This window comes from Myxine glutinosa, chromosome 12 (genome assembly GCF_964187855.1).
Source record: "Myxine glutinosa chromosome 12, kmMyxGlut1.1, whole genome shotgun sequence".
Classification (NCBI taxonomy): Eukaryota; Metazoa; Chordata; class Myxini; order Myxiniformes; family Myxinidae; genus Myxine; species Myxine glutinosa.
The window spans coordinates 38,152,965-38,179,152 of NC_136272.1; the positions used below are offsets into that span (position 1 = coordinate 38,152,965).

Consider the following 26,188-nt stretch of genomic DNA (forward strand, 5'->3'; position numbering starts at 1 on the left):
TGGAGGTCGATTTTTCTAAAATCGCCATTTTAAATCCGATTGACTTTAAAATTGAACAGCATTTGTATATTGAGTCACTAAATTGGGAACCCAACTATTTTTGAGGTCAAAAGGTCAAAGGTCAAGTCAAGGTCAAACTTCCAAAATCATCAATTTTCATCTGAAAAACTGTCAATTTTCATCCGATTGACTTGAAAATTGAACAGCATTTGTATAATGCCTCACTGAATTGAGAAACTTACTATTTTTGAGGTCAAACGGTCAAAGGTCAACTCAAGGTCAAACTTCTAAAATCATCATTTTTTTCATCTGAAAAATCGTCACTTTTCATCCTGTTGACCCGAGCTTTGATCAAGATCCTCAATTTTAATCTTGATGAATGGACAATTTGCTGTATCAATGGAAACCTTTTTAGGGGGTGGGGAGCGGCGGATTTTTCAAGTATCGTGCTCTGCATGACGTCTTCTTGTTTAATCGTTGATTGTCGCTGAGCTGCTGTGCTTGCTTACCTTTTCAACATTTCCTCTGTCATCAAATACCTCTGATGCTTGGCCATCAGGAACAGAATCCATAGCACTTGGAAGTTGGCTCATTACCCCCGCTACCAAAGGAGGATGGAGGTTATGTTTTCACCCCTGTCTGTCTGTTTGTTTGTCTGTTTGTTGTTTGTCTGTGAACAGAATATCTCAAAATGTTGCGGACGGATTTGTACGAAATTTGGTGGACAGGTTGTGTGTGTGACAAGGACTAATATATTCGATTTTTGGTGAAGATTTGAATATGCATACGGATGTGAGAATTATTTAATTTTTGAAGTGATTCTTCACCATTGAGAGACGAGGCTAAAACCAACATATAGCATGATATCTCAAAAGGTTATGGACGGATTTGGACGAAACTTGGTGGACCGGTTGGGTGTGTAACAAGGACTAATCAATTCGATTTTGGTGAAGATTTGAATATGCTTTTGGATACGAGAATTATTTAATTTGTAAGTGATTCTTCACCATTGGAAGATCGGGCAACATTATCTATTCCAAAACAATGGTAGAGAGTTAATGCACTTACCTTTCTTTGAGCTATCTTGCCTGGCTTTGATTCTTGACCTGACTATAAACTGTTGCATTTTACTTCAATAAGAGGGCATTGTATCATAAACTAGAACCTTCGCCATGCTGAACAGTTTACATTTTCTATCCCAGTAATCCCACTAATACACCAGATCTGGATCCGGACCTGAACCAAAATCGAACCAGCTAGTTCTTGTCACCCAACCAACTCATCCACCAAATTTCGTTCGAATCCGTCCACAACTTTTTGAGATATCCTGTTAACAGACAAACAGACAGACAAACTGACAGACAGGAGTGGAAACATAACCTCCGTCCACCCTTGGTGGCAGAAGTAATTATGCTGCCCTTCAGATGCACATTAAGCTGGTTGTCTTGTCTCTGAGCATTAGTTGGTGGATGTTCAAGATCCCAGGGTGTGTTTCTTAAAGGGTTGGTGAGTTATCTATCGCCAGCACCCAAGACAAATTACAAATTCTTGCCACAAATATACTAAAATAGGGGTAATACCCTTGAGCGCTCACTTGGTAGAATAAAGCAGCATACTACACCGACTAAAGGTATTTTAAACAGTATCAAGGTATTTTAAAACAATTTCAATGGTTGCTAGGAGACAGGGTAGCATGTAGAATCATACTAACGTAATCATAAGACCCCCATAGACCCCATTAGACTCAATTTTTCTCATGACGTGAACAAACTTTGGTGCATCATGGGTAATGAAGGTTGTGGTCAAGTGTTTTTGAAATTGTGGGTGTAGTTTCGGAGAAGAAACCAAATACCTACTTTGGAGGGCTCAAACTACCCGTAGACCTCCTTAGACCTAGACTTTTTTTTAAATGTCATGAACACACTTTGGTGCACGTGCATCACTTCTCCTGCGGCCCAAATGGCCACACTCTAGTCTATTTTTAAACATAATATATCTTATTTCTAATATTTACCACAATTTTGCTCATCACTTGCGCCATGGCAGTCAGCCACACCGTCACAAAGCAGGCCCGGATCGATGCATCGCCGATCAAATGGGCATTCCCACATTCCACGTTCATTGCAACCTGCTGAAACAGTACCCCAGAGATGGGAAAAGTCTCAATTCCTTCAGCACACATTTTTAAAGTATGACCTACGATTCACACTTTAACCCTGCTCGAATGGTCAGCCGGATAGGTTTTGAGTGTAACCTGTAGATTTGAATCTAATCAGGAAGTCGGTAGGACTTCCAATGTAGGGATGGCACGGACACTCCACATGTTTAATACAAGACAAATCCTCCAAAAAAATCTACCAACACACAAACTTATAAACCTATAAAGTACCTTCAGTAGTCTGCGGGGGATTCCAGATCCAACAAAAGTCATGAAGCTCTTGGACAGCATCTGTGAGCTACAAAACTGACAGACCCAAAACAGCCCATTTGTAATTCTCCTTCTTCTTCGGCTTCTTATTATTCTTCTGTTCCGACAGCCTAACTCAAAATTAGCTCAAGCTCAGTACTTGGATTCGACATGATTTGATAGTGGGAAGTGGGACGTTCCACTCCAAATGTTCATAACTTCAAAAGGATTCCACAAAGTGGGCATATTTGCATACCTACGCATATGATGGCAATGCAGGGACCAGAAGGGTGGGTGGGCCAATGCCTGTCAATCAGTCTGGTGGGGGCGGGCCCACGGCGACACAATTGACCGAGGGCCAATCACACACATATATAGGTGTGGTTAACGGTGGATTATTACGTGGAGTCCTACAACAGAAAAGCATTTTCAAGTCTGTCTAGTGTCCAGTCTTCACATCCTTTGTGTTCCTCTGTTCGTGTTGAACCAGCAGTTTTAACAACAAGATATTTCATATTGCAGTCAAAAGAAAAATTTTCCACCATGTAGATACTTATTTTTAAGTACAGAAACAAGAAATAAAAACCTTTTTAAAATGCAAAAGAATGTCGGGATTGTTTGCCAAAACAAGCGTTACGCCTAGGTCCCCCATCGGTGAAGTGATGCGAGTTGACAAAGTGGAAGACGCAAGACGGCCATCTTGGATTTTGATGTGGCGACCCAATTTTCAATGCGTTCTTCCTTATGCGCAGATACACCCACACACCAGATCAGACGTTAGTAGTTCGTTTATTTTTCAAGATATTTTTCTCACAAGGATCAGAAATATATATGGTGGCCGCCATCTTGGATTTTGACGTGGCGACCCAATTTTCAATGCGTTCTTCCTTATGCACAGATACACCCACACACCAGATCAGACGTTAGTAGTTCGTTTATTTTTCAAGATATGTTTCTCACAAGGATCAGAAATATATATGGTGGCGGCCATCTTGGATTTTGACGTGGCGACCCAATTTTCAATAGCGTTCTTCCTTATGCCGAGATACACCCACACACCAGATTAGAAGTTGGTACTTCACTTATTTTTCAAGATATTCAGCTCACAAGGTTCAGACATACATGGCGGCGGCCATCTTGGATTTTGACGTGGCGACCCAATTTTCAATAGCTTTCTTCCTTATGCCTAGATACACCCACACACCAGATTAGAAGTTGGTACTTCGCTTATTTTTCAAGATATTCCGCTCACAAGTTTCAGACATACATGGCGGTGGCCATCTTGGATTTTGACGTGGGTTGCACCCACACACCACATTTGAATGCGGTCCTTCGCTTACGCACGCACGCACGCCCGCCCGCACGCATGTAGATACTTATTTTTAAGTACAGAAACAAGAAATAAAAACCTTTTTAAAATGCAAAAGGATGTCGGGATTGTTTGCCAAAAAGATTGTAAACAAGGTAGGGATGGTCACAAGAAATTATCATGTGAAACCATCCCTACATCTATCTTTGAATAATGGTTGAATACTATCTTTGAACAGCAGACACCCGTCGTGTTTTTGACAATTTTAAAGGTAGGTTACGTGTACGTTTCATTGCGATAAGACTTTCGTTTTGGTACTTAGGGTGTCTATGCATCAATAATTCAAATAATGTTTATGCATATAACCTCTGCACCAACTTGAAGCTTGATATCAAGCTTCAAACATGTGAATATTTGGACGACAAAATCGAAAGAATTAAAATTACAAACAAAAATCCTCCCCCCAAAGACTTCAAATGAACGTCCCCAGAAAGTGCAGCAAAGCCATAAAATTCGCGGAATTTTTCTTCGCTTTCTGCGCTCGCACATCATTTCTCACATTGAAGGAGCGATCGACGCTCTTGGCCCTGGGCCACCATGGTTTTGGCATCTTCTGCAGTAAATCCCACACATGGAGGAAATGAACGGTGATGGACGATACAAGCAGCAATAAAGGGAAATCCTGATTTGATGAAGTATCCAAAGGAAAGAGGTTTTCTTAACACTAGAACAAATGACTCGATCCACATTGTTTTTGCTAGCAAAGTGACAACTGGTGATTGCAGTGGAAACCGTTTAGCAAAGCAATAAAAATGTGGATTATAGCTTTGTTACTTGTGCAATTACTGTGAATTTACGGATTTAATAAACATAATAATGAAAAAAACATGCTACGTGCTCTGTAATAATACATGGTCAAAGTCGAATTATGTCAAATTATGCATGTCACAGTCAAATTATGTATAATATATGCAAATAAAATATTTGATTACATACAATTAATCTGTGAATATTAGTAAAGTTTCGAATAAACAATTTGTCATAAGATAACTCTGATGTCTTTTTTTTTGTATAGATAGTCGTGGCTCATGGAGGAGCTAGGAGACTGATCAGGACATAACAGGATGCAAAATGAACAGTAGAGAGAGAGAGAGAGGGGGGGGGGGGGGGTGGACAGCAAAGTAGAAGGCCAAGATAGTGGGGGACTTTGACAAGCAAAGGGTGTGCGGAGGAATGGGGGGCATAAGAAGACGCATGGGGTGGACAAGATAGATACAGAAGGAAACTTCAATGTTATACAAAACACTAATGTGCAGAGGCAAATTAACATGAGCATTGATGGATGTACTAGTGGAAATTTTAAGTGGTCAGCAGATGTACAAGTTGAAAAAAAATTAAAGCTAACGCTACAAATTGAAAAAAGTAGCATAATTATATCATGAAAAGGGGTTTTCAGATTTATGATGATCTTTTTTGTATACAAAGTCAAGGGAGAGCTAGAACACAGAACGGATCAGGAATGAATTGAACAAGAGAAACAGCAGAAAGAGAGGGGGAAATACCAACGGCAAGGCTGAAGGACAAAATAGACGGAGACAGACAAACACGGGGTGCGGGTATGAATAGTGGGGGATGCAGTGGGTGAACAAAATGGATACAGAAGCAAATTCTCCGGAAGGAAAAACTAGAAATTTGAAATGAGGTGGGCTTAACTACTTAAAGTGAGCCCTTAAAAATCGAAATTTCAAAAACAAAGGAAATAACTAAGTTAGGCTTAATCGACTCAGTTTTTCATGCTCTTTCTATAATGGTGCAACTCCCACTAATTTCCATCCATTTAGCCACCCCAAGTTTGGCTCATGGAAAAAAAATTGAGGTCGAACTTCAAAGAGGGAAATCTTTGACCCCCTCACCTCCTCTCCATGACTTTTTAATATAAAAAAAACAGATTTCCAGGATTTAGAAACATCTCTAGCGGCCATTACGAGGAGGGAATTTGTTATACTCCCCTCCCCTGCCCATACGTCGAGCTCAAAGTTTTAATCACTGAAATTGAAAACTTTCAAATCGATTTAGCTTTTTCTTGGTTGAAAATAAAACATCTAAAAACACCAGAAGTCGAGAGATCTCGCAGAGCTGCTCATTTTAACCGATATAAGTATTGGTATTTCACACCTGATATTTGGGTATGCGGGTGTCTTCTGATACCTCAGGGAGATGGATGACCCTGCCTCGCATAACCCCAGGTCACCTGTGGGCAAGGTGTAGTACCTGTCAGCCCCCCTTACCAGGGTAACGGACCGCAGCCATGTGGCTTCGATGTCAGATGTCTCTGCACATCTGGTGGTTGAGAGTCCAATCGACTCCAACACCACGGGCGGGAGAGGGTGAATTCCCCAACAGCCAGCAGAAGGACGGAGAAGAGTGGCAGAGAGGGACAAAGAGGACCCCACGTCTATACCACACACCGATTCGTGTGTACCAGCCATATAAAGGCAATATGATGGCAAACACGCCATCATTGCCCGAGGAGACTCGACATCATCATCATCATCTGATATCACCTGCTGGGCTGTATCTGGCTACAGGAGGATACAAAAAGTTGGAAAAAGACCAGGGCGAGTGAGCTAGAAGCAATGAGATGGAGGAAACGGTCATCGGTCACCGGTCGGGGCACCAGGGTGTGGAATCAAGACTTGGTTTATCGAAGCCCAGCAATGAGTAAATGGGCCTGTGTTAGGAAAGCTGCATTAGTGATTGCGCATTGAAGAAGTTGTCTGAGGATCATCTGTGAGGTGAGCAGCTTCAGGAGGTCCGATGCACAGCCTGGGCGTGCACGCATGTGGTCTGCATACTTTATGTTAACTGAGCAGCCCGATCAGCCTTGGAACCGGCCACTTGCAGAGACACTCACATATAGTATGTGGCTCCAACAGATTCAACGATGGGGCAGGAGTTTCCATATATTGCGGTTACCCTTCTGGGATCCCACTACTATTTTGAGCATTTAACTAAGTTTGAAGTTTGTTTTAGATACTTTGGGACATTATCTTTAAAATTAACTCCAATAACTTTCCCTACAGATTCACTCAAGGTATCTCCTCTGGGTTGTTCTGGGTGCTAAGTCCATCTGTCATACGTTTTACACACAGCGGCGCTTGTAAAGACCCAGATTGTTGTTTTATTGGCATCTCAATGAAAGACAAAAAGCAAAATGGCTGCCGTGAAATCCTATTTCGGTTATAGATTCAACAAATTCATGTACAAATACACACTGTGGATATGCCTAATAGGTCTATGGCCTTTCCATTTGACTATTTACAATATTTATTTTTTTTGTATACAAGATCGAGGCTCGTGTAAGAGCTAAGATTAATGACCAAAAAAAACAAACGGACACATAAAACATATAATAAAGGGAGTGGGAGACAAGATGGGGAGGGAGGGGGAAGGACACAAACACAACATTTGAGAGCAGGGACATCGAGAGATGGGTGGGACGTAGAGGGCTTGGGGGGAGGAGGCGTGGGAAGGGGGGGGGGGGGGGAGAGGTAAAAATAAACACATGGACACAGCTAGAACTTCCAGGAAAGAAGTTGGAATTTCAAAACAGTGGATCTGGGGTGAATTAACGGGGGTAGAAAAGATCAAGGTTTTGGATGGAGGAAGATAAGAGATGGTGGTGAACAGCTGTTTTAAATACCTGGAGGGAGGAGTGGGATTTAAGAGAGCGAGGGAGTTTGTTCCAGAGGCGGTAGAAAAGAGGAATGAAAGAGTGAAGGTGAGCAGAGAGTCTTGAAGGTAAAAGAATTGTGAAGGTAAACAGCATTCCAAAATGCCACCAATATAATATTTTGATGTCCTTAGCCGACGCTAACAGGAAAGGCCAGGATGGTCATGTAGATTTTAATTTCGCAAATTTATATTACAGTGACCAGACACAATCATGACTGATCATCAACTATCAAGACCACTGCTGTAGACACGGCCTGAGGATGTATGTAAAATAAAATAAAATACCTACCCAAATGTATACTCTGTGGCCAAGAAATCAAAGGCGCCGTGTTTCAGTTTAAGGAAATGTCGGCATGGGAAAGAGAATGAGGACACAAGTGTGGGTTGGCCCAGGTACGTTTGCCAATCCATTTTTATCAAGGTGACTGGGCTAAAGAAGGTATGTCTGGAACTAGAATTGTCACAGGCCACAACAGGGCCTCTACACCAGAAGGATGTTTGCATTTGGTGCATTTGACCGGCTGATATGAACATACCAAAAGGGCGTCTACTCTTGCTGACTCAGGTGAAATAGGTTTCAATCACTCTAAACAGCAGTTTCATCGCTACAAACACGATTATATATTTATTTTGTCTTTTATTCTCAACAGAAACAGGCTTGAGATCAGTTTAAATCTGCCACTGTGTGCCTCAAAGGTGATGCTGTGCAAACAAGAATTTTGGCATTTTTAACAGAATTGCTGATTGTGATGATTTCTGCGCTTAGGAGATCCCAAAGTCTGCTGGGACAAGTATGTTTCTAAGAGCTACAGAGATGACGGGCCATCCCAGGATATTACTCCTGCTGGAAACTCTATGCACTCGTGTTCAACATGGCAATCGGGAGGCAAAATGGGGCTGCAGAGTTTCAGCCATATAGGATAGTGAGCACAAGCGGAGAGGTAGTGCTTTGATTGGCGGTAGCAAGAACATTTACATTAAAGCTCAAAATAAGTTTCTGTCTGTCCGAGAGCTCAGCCCAAAGAAAGGTTCCCATTTTGGAATGTCGCCAACATGAGGCAGATTCCAGGGTCTTCCTCCATGCACATTGTCAGGGTCAGAAAGACCCCGACACAGCAATCATTGCCGATGCTGAAGATACAGATGTGATAGCAGTGGCTGCGTGGGTTTCCCATGAAATCGCAACTCCATTTCACTTGTACAGAAGAGAAAAAACTTTTCACTAAAAATTTATTTTAACTTTAAAAACTTCAATGAAAAAGTTAACGAAAAAAACTCAACTTTAATAAAAAATAAAAAGAACTTTAAAAACTTCAAAACTCCCACACTCTCTTAAATCCCACTCCTCCCTCCAGGTCTTTAAAACAGCTGTTCACCACCATCTCTTATCTTCCCCATCTTCCCCCATCCAAAACCTTGATCTTTTCTACCCCCGTTAAAACACCCCAAATCCGCCTCTTTCAATCCCCAACTTCTTTCCTGAAATTCCTCGGAGTGAAATTCCTAGAAGTATTCATTTGCTTTATACTGTGTACCCCTCCCTCCACCCTAGCCCTAACCCCTTCCACAGGTCTACCGACGTCCCTGTTCTCGACTGTTGTGCTTGTGTTCTTCCCTCTCTCCCCCTCTTGTCTCCCACTCTCTTTATTGCATGTTTTATGTGGCTGTGCATGTTTTCATGTCTAATGTCCAAGCTCTTACACGAGCCTCGATTCTGTATACAAAAAATAAGATAAAAAGTCTTTGCCTCTCGCAAGCTAATCACAGAAGAGGTATCTTCGGTTATCCATCAACTCCATATCTTCTCAAACGATTATTGCATATGGAGATTTTTTTTGGCTATAGAAAAACATCATTGTTACCCTGTGCTCGCGAAGCGAAAAGCGGGGTTAAGCATTCAAGTGCGTACGTGTGCCGTGTGCCGTGTCTGCATTTTAAAAATTCATTTTCTCGGCAACCGTTGGTCCGATTGACATGAAATTTCCACCATAGGAGGGCCTCCAACTGTAGAATATTGTAATGATTATTATGACGTCGTAGGTCACGTGGTACAGGCGCCATCTTGGAAAAACGTTACACCTCTATATCTCTGAAACCACGACATGGAAAAAATTGAGACCTGGCTCATTGTCAACTACTCCCTATGGGGAATAAGATATGTTAATGGTGATGTCATCGGTGCCTTAATTATGACGTTATAATTCGACAAGTACAACGCTTGATATGATCAGCATGAATAAAACAAAAATTCCTCTGCAACTGTTAGTCCGATGGATACGAATTTTTCAGAATATGTGCAGCTCCTCCTGCAGAATTTGATAATGTTAATTATAACGTCATAGGTCACGTGTTGCAGACGCCATCTTGGAAAAAAATCAGAAAGAATTGCACCTCTATATCTCCGAAACCGTTCCATGGAAAAAATTGAGACCTGGCTCATTGTCAAGTACTCCCCTTGGGGTATAAGATATGTTAATGATGATGTCATCGGTGCCTTCGTTATGACGTCATAATTCGACAAGTACATGATCATTGTGAAATTTTTTTCTCAGCAACTGTTGGTCTGATGGACACAAAATTTTCACCATAGGAGCACCTCCTCCTTTAGAATATTATAATGATAATCATGACGTCATAGGTCATGTGTTACAGTCGCCATCTTGGAAATACTGAAAAATGTTGCACCTCTATATCTCCAAAACCGCTGCATGGAAAAAAATGAAACATGGCTCATTGTAAAGAACTCCATATGTGGAATAGGTGTTGTTAACGATGACGTCATTGGTGCCATAATTATGACGTCATAATTCGACAGGGACAATGCTTAGTCTGATCAGTTTGAAATGTATTGAGGGTGATCTATGCAACAATTATATTAGAGAATATAAATTTATGATGTCATCGCTCACGTGGTCTGGCAGCCATATTGGATCAAAGAAAAAAATGTTCAAAAACATGTTTGCCATCTATGAATACCATCTAGTTTGCCATAGTAACAGCTTCTCCCAAATCCCGATCCCTATTGTCAAAGCTAGGGAATAGCCTTTCACTCAATGCGACTTTCTTCTGTGATCTGGAGATGTTCACCCTTCATTATGTTTATGGCAACAAGCATGCAAATTCCCTTTTGGACAGGCGCATGCTACGAAATGGAAGATGATCAAGAAAAAAGTGACATCCAGACTCCACCTGACGCTGACTCCGAATCTTTCCATATTCTGAGGGCGAATTAATCAATTGTGGATTTTCAAGAACTCCAGCAACCCAAAATCCACTCTTTCACCACTGGAATCCAGCTGGATGAGATACACCTCTCACACAATTGTGCCTGTGATCCACTCCAAGGCCATGATTCCTGAAGACCCAAGGTCACGTTCGTTGTTCTCATTCTCATTCAGAGAACAGCAACGACAAAGAGGAAACCGATGAGTGAATGGTGTTTTGGACAAATCTACATCTAGATGATCCAGCATTTGAATTATACTCATATATTACTGTCTGAGGAAGTTGCATTAATGTGAAGTGAGACTCTTGCCGAGGCAAACAGCTCTGCGAGTGAGATGGCTATCAATCTCATATGAGCAAATGGCATAAAATATAATATATACACTGGGGCTATGAATACGTTATTAAGTTTGGATTTATTCGCCCTCTTTGGAAGCAAAGTAATGAAGAGCTCTGTGGAGACCTGTTTGTTGTCCTTATTGATGCCATTAATTGTAATTTATCCCACTTCTCTCAATGGATGTTGTTTGGCTGTCTGTTTGTCTGTGAACAGGATATCTCAAAAAGTTATGGACGGATTTGGATTAAATTTGGTGGAGAGGTTGCGTATGTGACAAGGATGAAATGATTCGATTTGGGTGAAGATTTGGACCCGGATCTGTATCTGAGAAGTTTGTTAAGTGATTCTTCACCATTGAGAGATGGAGCCAAAAACGATATATAAGCATGATATCTCAAAAAGTTATGGAATAATTCAGACGAAATTGGGGGTGTGTGGCGTAAGTGACAAGAACAAGCTGATTAGATTTTGGTTTAGGTCTGAATCCAGATCCGGCCTATCAGTAGAATACAAAACGTAAACTGTTCAGCCTGGCTGTCTCCAGAGTGCCGTTCTAGTTTTCCATGTTACCATCCTGATTAGTGATTTGTATGTGTCTTGAAATGCCATGAAAAGTATTTCCAGTAGTTATACATGCCTCTGAGTAATGTATTTGTGAAAGATGAATTCAGCATCCATACAAAATCCAGAGCAGACACCTTGGGTCTGTATATCTAATATATAGGACATTTTCATGGCAGCCATTTTGGAAAACTCCCTCTTGTGGCTGTTCCCCACCTTTACACGAAAGTTATCGGAGTTAATTTCAAAGATAGTGTCCCAAAGTACCTGAAACCAACTTCAAACTTGGTTCTGCTCAAAATATTAGCAGGATCCCAGAAAGGTAACCCCAATATATGCTTCTATGTTAAAGGTGCCCTATATATCACTGGAGGACAGTGTCATACGGCCTCCCCTTAGGAACTTATCTTCGTTAGGAACTGATTTTAGTTTGGAAATTACCTAAGTTAGAAACTTATCTAAATTAGGAATTTATCTTAGCTATTAGCTTGCCCAGTGGGCCATCTCGTCTGCTGATCACATGACACATGTTTCAAAGTTCAAAAGCAACATGTCCAATTCATAAACCACAGCAGCTTTCACTTGAGAAATAATGTTTTAAAGCTACAAAGAGACAGGCTAAAACAATACACCAACATTGCCTTCAAAATTACCTACAGGTGGGTCTTCCGGTAGCAAACAGGTTTTACTGAGGTCAGGCAAGTGTGCACAGTCTGCGCCTACTGGCCAAACCAGGCCAGCTGCCCTCAACACACCACCACAACCTTTCATGACATCTTCACACAAGGACCTGGGGAAATAGAGACATAAAGCAAGCACATTTGCAACTGAATTCTTATCACGCCAAATGATGCAAGTCTTTAGTCATTATTGTGATTTCAAATTGCTCTTGGCCTACCATGTTTGAGGATAAACTCCAGCTGTCCAACTGTTTCGATAGCATTGCACGAGGCATACAGATCACCTGTTGTCCGACATGATTCGTGTGCCATGGCAATGCCTTTGAGAGCATACCTGCAGGGTAACTTTGTTTGCTGTGATCCAGGTTCACATGGTGGAGCTAGCAGGGTACAGGCCAAAAAGGGCAGCTGAGGGTGGCAAGCTGTGTTTGCAAGTGCTGGGAAAAGAGTAGCCTCCCAGCTGCTGCCAGCTTCACCCTGACTGTGATGCCCCAGTACATTAGGGTATCTTGTTAGACCATAGGGTTGCGCCTCACAGAGATGGAGGTCAACGGGCTCGCAGAGTCCTGGAAAATAAAAAAGTCGCAGTACAGTATTATAGATCAAAAAGACAAACTGTTTATATTATAATCTGCTTTGTAACTGACTAAGACATTCGAATATTGATATGTAACTTTTTTTTGGTCCTAGAAGCATAATAATCTGATTAAAATGTTGCTGATGACGAGAGCTCCCTGACCACAGCAAGCACCTGCCACTGCTGTCATCGAGAGTCTGCAGGCTGTAACACCCCTAGGTGTCTGTGCATGTGAGATGTGCACAGCATGATAATGAAACGTCACCACAACAATCACACCAGACACAATAACAGCCGGATCCCATACTGCTTTTTTTTAAAATCACCTGTACCCCTAATCGGTCAACTTGACTTTACTTACTGATTCTTCACCATTGAGAGATAGGGCCAAAAACGATATATAGCAACAAAATAAAATAAAAACAACATAAAAACTAAAGCAATGTGACTGTGTCGCCAATATGCCTCCGCGCAGTCTCTGCCAGGCATAATTAACTGTGACAGCAATATGGCTGAAGGATCTGATCTGTTTGAAGTGGTGCCAGTGGCAGTTTTACCTTTGCACAAACCCCAATTAGCAACGCATTGCTCAACAAACAGTACACTGTTTAAGTATTTTCGTAATCAAGCAGATCATCAGAAGGATTTCACATCAATATATGAAGAAAAACAATGACAAACCGAGAATCATACAATGAGACTATTGAGCAAACACCATGTTGTAATAAAGAGAGATGCAGAAAAGGAAAGAAAAAATAGCTTCTCTTCACAAGAAACAGCCAGATTAAATAAAGAAGAAAGTGAGAGAAAAGGACAGACAGAGAAAAGCCTCTGTTCAGAATAAACAGCCAGATGAAATAAAGAGAAAAGAAGCAGAAAAGGAGAGAAAGAGGAAAGCTTCTTTTCAGAATGAACAGTCAGATGATAAAACGAGAAAAGAAGCAAAAAAGGAGAGAAAGAGGAAAGCTTCTTTTCGGAATGAACAGTCAGATGATAAAACGAGAAAAGAAGCAGAAAAGGAGAGAAAGAGGAAAGCTTCTTTTCGGAATGACCAACCAGATGATATAAAGAGAAAAGAAGCAAAAAAGGAGAGAAAGAGGAAAGCTTCTTTTCGGAATGAACAGTCAGATGATAAAACGAGAAAAGAAGCAGAAAAGGAGAGAAAGAGGAAAGCTTCTTTTCGGAATGACCAACCAGATGATAAAACGAGAAAAGAAGCAGAAAAGGAGAGAAAGAGGAAAGCTTCTTTTCGGAATGAACAGTCAGATGATAAAACGAGAAAAGAAGCAGAAAAGGAGAGAAAGAGGAAAGCTTCTTTTCGGAATGACCAACCAGATGATATAAAGAGAAAAGAAGCAGAAAAGGAGAGAAAGAGGAAAGCTTCTTTTCGGAATGAACAGTCAGATGATAAAACGAGAAAAGAAGCAAAAAAGGAGCGAAAGAGGAAAGCTTCTTTTCGGAATGACCAACCAGATGATAAAACGAGAAAAGAAGCAGAAAAGGAGAGAAAGAGGAAAGCTTCTTTTCGGAATGACCAACCAGATGATATAAAGAGAAAAGAAGCAGAAAAGGAGAGAAAGAGGATTGCTTCTTTTCGGCATGAACAGCCAGATGATAAAACGAGAAAAGAAGCAGAAAAGGAGAGAAAGAGGAAAGCTTCTTTTCAGAATGACCAACCAGATGATATAAAGAGAAAAGAAGCAGAAAAGGAGAGAAAGAGGAAAGCTTCTTTTCAGAATGACCAACCAGATGATATAAAGAGAAAAGAAGCAGAAAAGGAGAGAAAGAGGAAAGCTTCTTTTCAGAATGACCAACCAGATGATATAAAGAGAAAAGAAGCAGAAAAGGAGAGAAAGAGGAAAGCTTCTTTTCGGAATGACCAACCAGATGATATAAAGAGAAAAGGAGAGAAAGAGGAAAGCTTCTTTTCGGCATGAACAGCCAGATGATAAAACGAGAAAAGAAGCAGAAAAGGAGAGAAAGAGGAAAGCTTCTTTTCGGAAAGAACAGTCAGATGATAAAACGAGAAAAGAAGCAGAAAAGGAGAGAAAGAGGAAAGCTTCTTTTCGGAATGACCAACCAGATGATATAAAGAGAAAAGAAGCAGAAAAGGAGAGAAAGAGGAAAGCTTCTTTTCGGCATGAACAGCCAGATGAAAGGAAGAGAAAATAAGCAGAAAAGAAGAGAAAGAGAAAAGCTTCTTTTCGGAATGACGAACCAGATGGTATAAAGAGAAAAGAAGCAGAAAAGGAGAGAAAGAGGAAAGCTTCTTTTTGGAATGAACAGTCAGATGAAATGGAGAAAATAAGCAGAAAAGGAGAGCAAGAGCTTCTTCCTCATATGTGGTGATTTCAATTGTTACCATGCCAGTTGGCTGGGTGTGGGTACCTCTCTCACCAGCCATGGCTCTTCAGCAAAGGACTTCTGCGACTCACTGGGACTGACACAATCTGTCAATTTCCCGACCCGGATCTCAGTCAATGGAGCATCTTCTCTTCTGGACTTGGTTATGACTAACTTCCCTGAAAATGTCTGCTGCTCTTCTTCTGCTCCAATCGGCTCATCTGATCATGTGCTTGTCAAAGTGGACATCTCTCTGACCATTCTCAGAGAGCCTCCTCAGCGTCGACGAGTCTGGCATTTCACTCAGGCCAACTGGCACGGTCTTCAAGCAGCCATCAATCATCTGGACTGGTCTTCCATCTCTACCGCCTCTGACATCAACTCATCCTGGGAATTCTTTCAAAGTAAATTGCTCACTCTCATGCACAGATTTATCCCATCTCATCTTCAGTTGTCATACCCTTCCTCCCATCCATGGTACACGGAATCTTGTGGTGAGGCTGTTGCCCTGAAACAACTTGCTTTCGTCTCCTGGAAAGCAAATCCAACGGATGGAAATCTCATTTCCTTTCACAAAGCCCGAAACAAGTGTGTGTCCACCCTCAGGAGAGCCAGGAAACAATATCTCACCGTTCTCAAGACCGAACTCTCTTATCTGTCTCCCTCTTCCAAATCCTGATGGCGTCTGGTCAAATCTGTTTCTGGTGTTTGTTCCCCCTCCATCCCCTCCCTCACCTCAAACGGCTTAACGGCTGACTCCGCACGTGAAAAAGCTGAATGCCTCAACTCTGTGTTTGCCTCTAAATCTTGTGTCCCAAACCCATCCCTCTCTGTACCCACCGTAACCAGTCGTACCCAGTTGCTCCTGGACTCTGTATCCTTTCCTCCTGACAAGGTGGAAAAATTTCTGTCAACCCTCGACTCTGATTCTGCAACTGGTCCTGACGGCATCAGCCCATGGGTCCTAAAATCATGTTCTTCCGCTCTTTCACTCCCTCTTTCTGTTCTCTTCACCCTCTCTTTTGCTCAAGGTCATCTGCCATCTGCTTGGAAATCAGCCAACATCACCGCTTTGCACAAAAAAGGGTGCAAAAACAGATCCTAGCAACTACAGACGAATCAGCCTTCTCCCAATTATCAGCAAAGTCATGGAATCCATCATTGCTTCAGATATGAAATCTTTCCTCTTCTCCAATGGCTTGATCTCTGATCATCAATTTGGTTTCAGACCTGGTCACTCTACTCTGGACATGCTGCTTCTGCTTTCTCAACAATGGATGGAGGTCCTCAATGCCAAACAGGAAATTAGAGCTGTCTCCCTTGACATTTCACGTGCCTTCGATACGGTCTGGCACCTGCTCTGCTCACCAAACTCTCCTCCTTTCGTATCCATGGAAATCTCCACGCATGGCTGGCGGACTTCCTCTCTGGTCGTAGTCAACGTGTGGCCCTGAATGGGTTTCTCTCATCTCCTCTTCCTGTTCAGGCTGGAGTTCCCCAAGGTAGTGTTCTGGGCCCTGTGCTTTTTCTGGTCTTCATCAATGATCTCTCTGACTCTCTTGAAAATCCTCTCTATCTCTTTGCTGACGACTCTACTCTCTGTCGCTCCATTCCTCATCCCTCAGATCGGCAGTCTGCAGCCTCCTCACTCTCTGCAGACCTGGACAAAATCACAGACTGGGCAAACAAATGGAACATGTCTTTCAATCCTGATAAATCTCACACTCTTACGATGTCTCTCCGAAAAGACCGACTGGACAACCCTCCCATCCACTTTCTGAATAATCCTCTCCAAGAAGTTCTGTCACTCAAGCTTTTGGGTCTCACTATTTGCCATGATCTTTCCTGGGAAAACCACATTTCAAATCTGGCCTCCAAAGCCAGTCGCCGACTGGGCATCCTCCGTCGTGCGAAGTCCTTCCTTGGCACACCTGAGCTCCTCACCACATACAAGGCTTTCATCCGCAGCTCTATGGAATACTGCTCTCCCCTCTGGTCTGGTGCTCCTGCCTCACACCCAGCTCGTCTTCACGCTGTTGAAACCAAAGCGTTCAGAATCATTGGAATCTCCCGCGATGAAGCTAACTCGAAGGGCCTTCACTCACCCACCGCAGGCAGGTTGGTGGTCTTTCCGTCTTCTACCGACTCCTCTCTGGCCTTGCCCCCCCCCCCCAGCTCTCTCTGGGCTCTGTCCCCGAAATATTCCTACAGGTCGCACAAGATCTGCCTGCAACCCTCTTATGGTTAAACTGCCAAAATCAAGACTTTCTGCTCACCTTCACTCCTTCATTCCTCTTTTCTCCCGGCTCTGGAACAAACTCCCTCACTCTCTTCAATCCCACTCCACCCTCCAGGTCTTTAAAACACCTGTTCACCACCATCTCTTATCCTCCCCCATCCAAAAACTTGATCTTTTCTACCCCCGCTAATTTCGGTCCCCTTGTGTTTTATACCTCTCCCCCCCCCCCCAACCCCCCCCTTCCCACGCCTCCTCCCCCCAAGCCCTCTCCCTCCCACACTTCTCCCTGCTCTCAAATGTTGTGGTTGTGTGCTTCCCCTTCTCTCCCCATCTTGTCTTCCGCTCCCTCTTTTTGTATATTTTGTTTGTCTGGTTGATTTGTTTGCGAAATAAATGTTAGCTCTTTCACGAGCCTCGATTCAGTATACAAAAAAAAAAAAGAAAAAAAAAAAGAGGAAAGCTTCTTTTTGGAATGACCACCCAGATGGGAAAAGAGAAAAGAAGCAGAAAAGGAGAGAAAGAGGAAAGCTTCTTTTCAGAATGAACAGTCAAATGAAATGAAAAGAAAAGAAGCAGAAAAGAAGAGAAAGAGCATAGCTTCTTTTGGGAATGACCAACCAGATGATAAAAAGAGAAAAGAAGCAGAAAAGGAGAAAAAGAGCAGAGCTTCTTTTCGGAATGACCAACCAGATGATAAAAAGAGAAAATAATCAGAAAAGGAGAGAAAGAGGATTGCTTCTTTTCAGAATGATCAGTCAGATGATAAAAAGAGAAAAGAAGCAGAAAAGGAGAGAAAGAGCATAGCTTCTTTTCGGAATGACCAACCAGACGATAAAAAGAGAAAAGAATCAGAAAAGGAGAGAAAGAGGTTTGCTTCTTTTCAGAATGATCAGTCAGATGATAAAAAGAGAAAAGAAGCAGAAAAGGAGAGAAAGAAGAAAGCTTATTTTCGGAATGACGAACCAGATGATATAAAGAGAAAAGAAGCAGAAAAGGAGAGAAAGAGAAAAGCTTCTTTTCGGAATGACCAACCAGATGATATAAAGAGAAAAGAAGCAGAAAAGGAGAGAAAGAGAAAAGCTTCTTTTCGGAATGAACAGTCAGATGAAATGGAGAAAAGAAGCAGAAAAGGAGAGAAAGAGAAAAGCTTCTTTTTGGAATAAACAGCCAGCTGAAATGAAGGCAACAAAATCAGAAAAGGAGAGAGAGAGGAAAGCTGTATATCAAAGAACACTCTTGGAAGATGTGAAAGTTATGCAGGCTGAGCAGCACAGAATCCGAAGAAGTTATGTTCGAATGAACGTAGGAGGTGGTGAGAAAAGAAAACGTCAAGAGGTAGACAAAGTCGGAAGAAATTAAAAGAAATTAAAACATCACCCATCCACGACAGACAAAGCCATTTCTACTTTCTGGCTTCACAAGAATGCATCTCCAGCTTATGTGTGCACTTGTTGTCATCGTCAACTATGCAAACAGTCTGTGCTCCGTTTCGAAAAATTGCATACTCTGTGAACATATCCTTCCTAGAGAGCTGCACAAACAAATATACAGGTTTTGCTGGAGTAGATTGGATATGTAAGATCTGCAGTGCTTACTTGAAGAAAAAGAAGATGCCGCCCCAATGTGTACCGAACAAACTTCAACTACATGATGTGCCAGATGAACGTAAATCACTCACAGAGTAATGCTTCAGTCACATTTGGCTCGGCGGCCGTAGGGTCTAAAAAATCTACGGCCACTATAGTCCTTGAGCCAACCGGCCATATTTTGAAGTGAATGCTCCGGCGGGGGGAGTAATTCTCATTATGATTTTCCATTAGACCAATGTCTCAAGTGTCAGAAAAGGTGTGATGGACATCTGAGAACGGTAGCTTAGTGCCCGGATGGACGCCATCTTTGAAACCACCCAGCTCGAAAATGCCCATTTGGTGGGGTACATTGTTGCACGTGTATCTGGACTTCTATACTAGCTATCGATGTGCGGTTGACGACTAAATATACGTCCGATGTGTACCGTCTAAATAAAAAATAATATGAAGCATTTTGTTTTAGATTAATTATTATAAAAATCAATTATCGAAAAAAAATCATATATTTTTCAATATTTTATTATTAGACTTGTACTTTTTTTAGTGAAACAACACTGGTATGATTTTCCAAATTATGCATTGTGCTACACCGTTTATCTGTCTATAAAAATAACTCAAAAACTAAAACATATCATTCACCACGAGTTTACACAAAAAATATATGAAAAGGCATGCACTTTCCACAAACCGAAACTATGTCAGTTGGAATTTCCCGCCGATAATCAACCCACAGAACCCAGTGCCGAAAGTGACGTCAGTCTATTCTATATCTATATTCTATATTCTATATCTCAGTCTGAGATTTGTTGCGGTGACCTGATTAATTTCTGATGGGGGGGGGGGGGGGGGGTGGGTGGCTTAAGAACTAAAAGTGAACATGTTAGATGGCGCCACATACAACTCTATTATAGAGTTGTATTGTGGCGCCATCTAACATGTTCACTGACTTGGATGAGTATGTCTATGTAAGCTGGCGAGCTTTTCGGATATCGGAGTAATCTAACGTCAGTCTTTTTGTTCTTTCAGCTGAGATGGCCGGTGTCGAGGCGAAACGGGCGAAGATTGAACCTGAGTCCGGAACGTGCATCCTGTGCAGCAAGAAGTCGCCACTCTCTGAACTAAGCAAGGCAGCGGGCAACAGTTCTTGGAAGACATTGTGTGACGCAGCCGCAGTTAGAAACTTTTATCCAATTCTAAAGCTAGTCCAAGAAGGCGCAGTTGAACTTCCTAATATTCCAATATTATACCATAGGGCTTGTAGATCAGACTTCACTCACAAAAACCACCTAGCTACTTTGACCAATGCAGCTAGAAGTTCTTCAGTTGATACTGGCGATGCGGTGCGACGGCGATCATCACGGGAAGAGACAGGATCAACTTCAACGGTCTACGATGATAAATGCATTTTTTGCCAGCGTGCTTCAAAATTCATAAAAGGCAGTCGTACCCGTGAAACAGTTGTCTTGGCTGTTGAACTTCGAGCAGATAAGACAATAAGAGATGCTGCGACAGCTCGCAATGATGAGAGAGTTTTGGCATTGACTACACGAGATATGGTTGCAGCTGAGGCTCACTACCACTTCTCCTGCTATAGAAACTACACACGGCCCCAAAAACCTCAAGTAGAAACTGACATTGAAGATAATATCGAGAAAAAAGAAATGATACGATGTATATTCAATTTCATTCGCACTGACTTGTTCTTGAACCCGAGGATTGTTCCAATAGTTGATGTTGCAACAGATATCCTGTCTTCAGATATATTTTCAGTTGATGTTCGTGACTCCATCAAGAAGAATCTGCAGCGCACATTACAAAGAGAGTTTGGAGAATCGCTCATCTTCTTCAATGTGAAACACCGTGTATACTTGATGCCCGATAATCTGACAAAGCGAGAGATTGCTGCAGAGTGCGTAAACCTGAAAGCAGAAGTGAAAGCATTTGAATGAACGGACGGTGAAAGTAACATTGTGCGTGCAGCTACTTCACTGCGACACCAGATCAAAGATGCTCATTACAATGAACGTTGGCCGCCTCAGCCAGCAGAACTCACTTCAGATTACGTGAAGATACCAGATTCTCTTCGTGTATTTCTGCATACTTTGATTTGCGGGAGTGGGGGTAGCTCTGCGCGTGCCGACACACTGGTATGGTCGATGGCTCAAGATATCATCAATGCTGTACACCGGGGTACCATCAGAACATCGAAGCATGTCCTACTTCCGTGGGTCATGAAAACGCTCACCGGTAATACAGAGGTCATCAGAATATTGAATCGACTCGGGCACGGATGTTCGTACACAGTTCTGGAAGAAATCGAGACAGCGCTATGCATAGACAAATTAGCAAGTGTGGAGAAAGATACAGTACCACTTCCGTCACATGTGCACCCTTCGGTCCCGACTGTATTAGCATTCGATAACATCAACAGGCTAGAGGAATCGCTGAGTGGTGGCGGAACATCGCATCGCGTCAACGGTATCATCGTCCAACCGAAGTCGCAGTCGTGTTTGCCGCCCCAACCTCCATCGGCAGTATCCAAAGCAGATAAGAAGCGATCTATCCCGTCATCCAGCGATTTAGTTCCAATATACAGCGGTGGGAAACGAGAGGGCCCACCTGCAATCAAGCCTGCAGATCTTTCTGACACTCTTGCAGGCGCAACATCCCTTGCGCAGCGCCGAAATCACGTATGGATTATGACTCGCATGCTGGAACCATGCGACCAGACAATCAGTTCGTGGACTGGTTTCAACATCATGACTAGAGATCGTGTTCAGGTGACGGAAGATGTAGTTGGCTACCTGCCGACTATAAACGCGCCTGCCACAGATATGGCAACAGTGCAAGAAATCCTCAGAGAAGCTCTGAACATCATGTCATCACTTCAGCTTGAGCGTATACCGGTGGTGCTAGACCAGGCACTATTTGCTAAGGCGACCGAAATAGCATGGAAAGATGTCGATCGATATGGAAGAATCGTGCTCAAGATGGGGAACTTCCATACCATCTGTAACTTCATGTCGAGCATTGGGAAAATGTTTGGAGATGCAGGCCTTCGGGATGTAGCTGTTGAGTCAGGAGTAATCGCTGAAGGTTCCATCAACAGGGTTCTGGAAGGCAAGCAATACAACCATGCTGTGCGACTCCACAAGTTGATGTACGAGGCACTAATGCGCATCATTTGGAAGGGCTTCCAGGTGTGGATAGAAAGCAATCATCCTGACAAGGAACCCCAGATTCGAAGCACTGACCTCAAAATTCGCAGCATCAAGGAGGATGTTTGCCACGAGACTCTCGCTGCTGCTCTCGATGATGATTCATGTGTACAGAGCTTTGACATGTTCGCGAAATACCTACATTTTCTGCGAACCAAACATGGAGACCTGGCTCGCTTCTGGATGATGTATATTGATATGGTAGAGACCCTGCTGGGGTTGATTCGTGCGGATAGAGAAGACGACTGGATGCTTCACTTGGCTTGTGTCAGAAGAGTGATCCCTTGGTGTTTCGCAATGAACAAGGTGAACTATGCTAGATATCTACCAGTGTACTATGCACAGATGACGCAACTCCACGAAACATGCCCCGAGTTGTACAGGCATTTCAATCAAGGCTACTTCTCCGTACAGCTTAGACCAGGGAATCCATTTGCCAGAATCGCTGTTGATCAGACAACAGAAGAAACAGTAAACAAAGATACACAAACAGCTGGAGGAACACGAGGTTTTAGTCTTCGACAAGGGGCTGTGTCACGATACTATCTAACTGCAGAAAATCGGGCTACTGCACTGAGGCAACTACGAGAAACTATCCTTGTGAATGGCAGCGACACATCTCACGCCAAGCACCCTGACTTGTCTACTTCTCGCATCAAACGTGATGAGTCTGGCGTCACAGCTATCTGTGATCTACTGGAAAATGACTGGACCAATCCATTCGCCGATGATCCGTCATGTCTTCTCAGTATATCTACCGGAGCGGCTGCGAGGGAGGACGTTTCTAATGACCTACTCAACACCCTGCAAAAGGGGGAAGCGGCGTATCAAAGCTTCCAGAAACGTCTTGAATCTCATCTCATGCACATGCAGAAGGATGTGTCGACCGTCAGATTGCTCCTGCATACTGAATGGGTTGAAGTGCACTGTTGTGTGTAAGCTGCAGGGATGCTCCAACATGGTGCAGGATGATGCTATCGTGGCTCAGGATGCCAATGACTCTGATGGCGACTCTGATGATTAACTTTGTGTGCACTGTATATTGTATAGCATATGTTGTTCTCTATTATAATGCAGGCCAAATTGCCTGAAAATCTTTATAGACAGATAAACGGTTTAGCAAAATGTATAATTTGGAAGATCATACCGGTGTTATTTGACTAAAACATGACATGTTCAATGATACCTCCGCTTGCTTATTAGGAATATACATCGTATGGTGTTAAAATCAGCTCCATACGTCTTTCCAAACTCTAGTAATGAATAATTAATATAATTGGCGGCCATTTTGAAATCCAAGATGGCCACCAAAGTGCAGATTTCCTATGTAACAATTTCCGCCTGCTTATTAGATATCGTATGGTGTTAAAATCCTCTCCGTACGACATTCCTAACTTGCGTTATCGTCAGAATAGATAATGCCAGCGGCGACCTAAGTCATTTTATGCCTCTTTACATTTATTTGTTGTAAACTCGTGGTGGATGATATGTTTTAGTTTTTGAGTTATTTTTATAGACAGATAAACGGTGTAGCACAATGCATAATTTGGAAAATCATACCAGTGTTGTTTCACTAAAAAAAGTACAAGTCTAATAATAAAATATTGAAAAATATATGATTTTTTTTCGATAATTGATTTTTATAATAATTAATCTAAAACAAAATGCTTCATATTATTTTTTATTTAGACGGTACACATCGGACGTATATTTAGTCGTCAACCGCACATCGATAGCTAGTATAGAAGTCCAGATACACGTGCAACAATGTACCCCACCAAATGGGCATTTTCGAGCTGGGTGGTTTCAAAGATGGCGTCCATCCGGGCACTAAGCTACCGTTCTCAGATGTCCATCACACCTTTTCTGACACTTGAGACATTGGTCTAATGGAAAATCATAATGAGAATTACTCCCCCCGCCGGAGCATTACTTTTGGTCTGGCTCAAGGACTACTAGCAATTATAGGGCGGCCGCAGTATTTCCACGGTCACACAATGTAGCAGTCACATATGTTTTTATTTTTCGGGTAGCCGCACGGGGTATTTAGAAATTGTGGAGACCGAAAACATGGGGGTGCCGTACGGTCTTTGATTTGATGTCGCACGGTGACCTTAGGGCGTCCCTGCGGCGGCCATAGAATTTTCAAGGCAGACGCAAGGTAGCCTCAAGGTGCCCGCAAGGCGACCGCAGGGGGGCCCTAAGGCGAACGTGCGGCCAGACGGATGGTAACGAGTGGGTATATATACCAGTTCTTTTTCATATGTATAACAGCACTTACAGTTGTCATGGCTACAGCTTGTCGAATTGCTACGGCCAACCTAGAAATGAAAAAAGTTATAACTCCGCGCTATAATTCCACGGCGACCCCTACGGCCTGTAAAAGATAGCCATACGCCCTAGGGCCACCCTGAGGCTACCTCAGAAACTCTGCGGCCGCCGCACATTTCTGTCAATTTAGGGGGGGTACGGCCGCCGTATCCTAGCCGTAGAGCAAATGTGACTGAGGAGTAAGAAGCAAGACTTCTTGCACAAATATACCCTTTTATGAAAATAATAGCACTTCCAAGAGGAAAACAAGCAGGCATAAAGGGTGCTGTTGTCAACGGCCCTGTGACTGCAGAGAAGGTTTGTAGAAGTCTTCCCCGCACTCCTTCACAAGCACGTATCATCCCACTCAAGTTGAAAATAAAAATGCAGTACAAAAGTTATGTGACCTATCAGAACAACTGTCCCAATATGGTGAAAATTGCTCTAGCATAACTGAAAAATCTTAACAAATCCTACAAAGAAACACAAGAAAATGTTGATTGGGAGGAGCAATGCGCATAGGAAGATCCAGAGATGTGGAAGGAATTAGTTGTCGATGAAGTCAAAGAAGAAAGTGAAGAACAGATGAATCATGCTACTGCTGTGTTATATTCAGAAAGCAAACATCTTCCTGATACGACATCACAAATGTCATGTTCTACAACAGAAAACCATCAGCATGATGCACAACAGGTTAAAATATTGGAAACAGAAAATGAGGCAGAAACCGATCGGACAGATTGTCTACGTGGTGTTAGATTTGATACTTGTATCCAGCCTACAGACCCTGGTCTGAATTTGGATAACATCTACAGTATTGCCCCTGGTGAGGGAAAGAAACCAATTTCCATTATGATGGATGAACACTGTGAGGAGCAGGCCTTTCCCAGCTTATTTCCAACTGGAGAATTTGGTTTCACAGTTGACAGAAACACAAAACTTTCTCCCAAAAAGTATTTCAATGCAAGACTTTTGAACAAAGATGCACGATTTGCCCAAAACATTGAATACTTGTTCTTTGCTCAGTTTGTAGCAGAGTATAAACAAGTAATGGATAACATTTCTGTTGCCTTAGGGAAGGTGAGGCTCAATACTGATGATGCTGAATGTGTGACAACTGGTTTCGTCAATGATCCTCAGCGACCGAACCGCATTATATTCAGAGACAAAGCCTGTTCGTGGTTCATCACCTTACTGGCAAGCGATTATGTACAAGATACTTGCAGTGGTGAAACAATTAGGAATATTCACTTGGTTTCTCACCTTGTCTGCAGCGGATCTCAGATGGTCAGACACTCATTGTTGTTCACAACATCAGATCACTGCCAGCTCACCATGAAGACTTAAAGCTACTCCCATTCCTTGATAGATGCACTGCTGTGTGCCTAGCAGAGACCTGGCTAAACCCTCATCACAGCACTGACAAATATGCTCTCCCAAAGTATCACCAGTTATGCAGAGACAGATAGACCACAGATGTGGGTGGAGGTTTATGCACATTCATCAGCTCATCTGTAAACTATCAGTCATGTGAGCTAGTATTGGAACCGTCTGACGTAGAAATTCAGAGTGTCATCATTCAGCCAATCAATCACCCTCAGTTCTGTTTGGTGTCTGTCTACAGAAATCCCCAAATCATCTATGTCTCGATTCAA

At 42.6% G+C, this 26,188-nt stretch overlaps 1 protein-coding gene across 5 annotated transcripts in view; it reads right to left on the reverse strand.

The window, feature by feature from the left end:
* Positions 1 to 26,188, reverse strand: part of CORIN (corin, serine peptidase) — a 116,451-nt gene that overhangs the window by 36,534 nt on the left and 53,729 nt on the right. For 3 of the 5 annotated variants that reach the window (XM_068102535.2, XM_068102536.2, XM_078766745.1), the window contains exons 6-8: positions 12,592 to 12,823; positions 12,231 to 12,367; positions 2,015 to 2,131 (exon numbers count right to left, since the gene is read on the reverse strand). In XM_068102535.2, the coding sequence (XP_067958636.2) occupies positions 2,015 to 2,131; positions 12,231 to 12,367; positions 12,592 to 12,823 (486 nt within the window). The remainder of the gene's footprint in view (positions 1 to 2,014; positions 2,132 to 12,230; positions 12,368 to 12,591; positions 12,824 to 26,188) is intronic. The other 2 variants (XM_068102538.2, XM_078766744.1) reach the window with 1 other exon arrangement.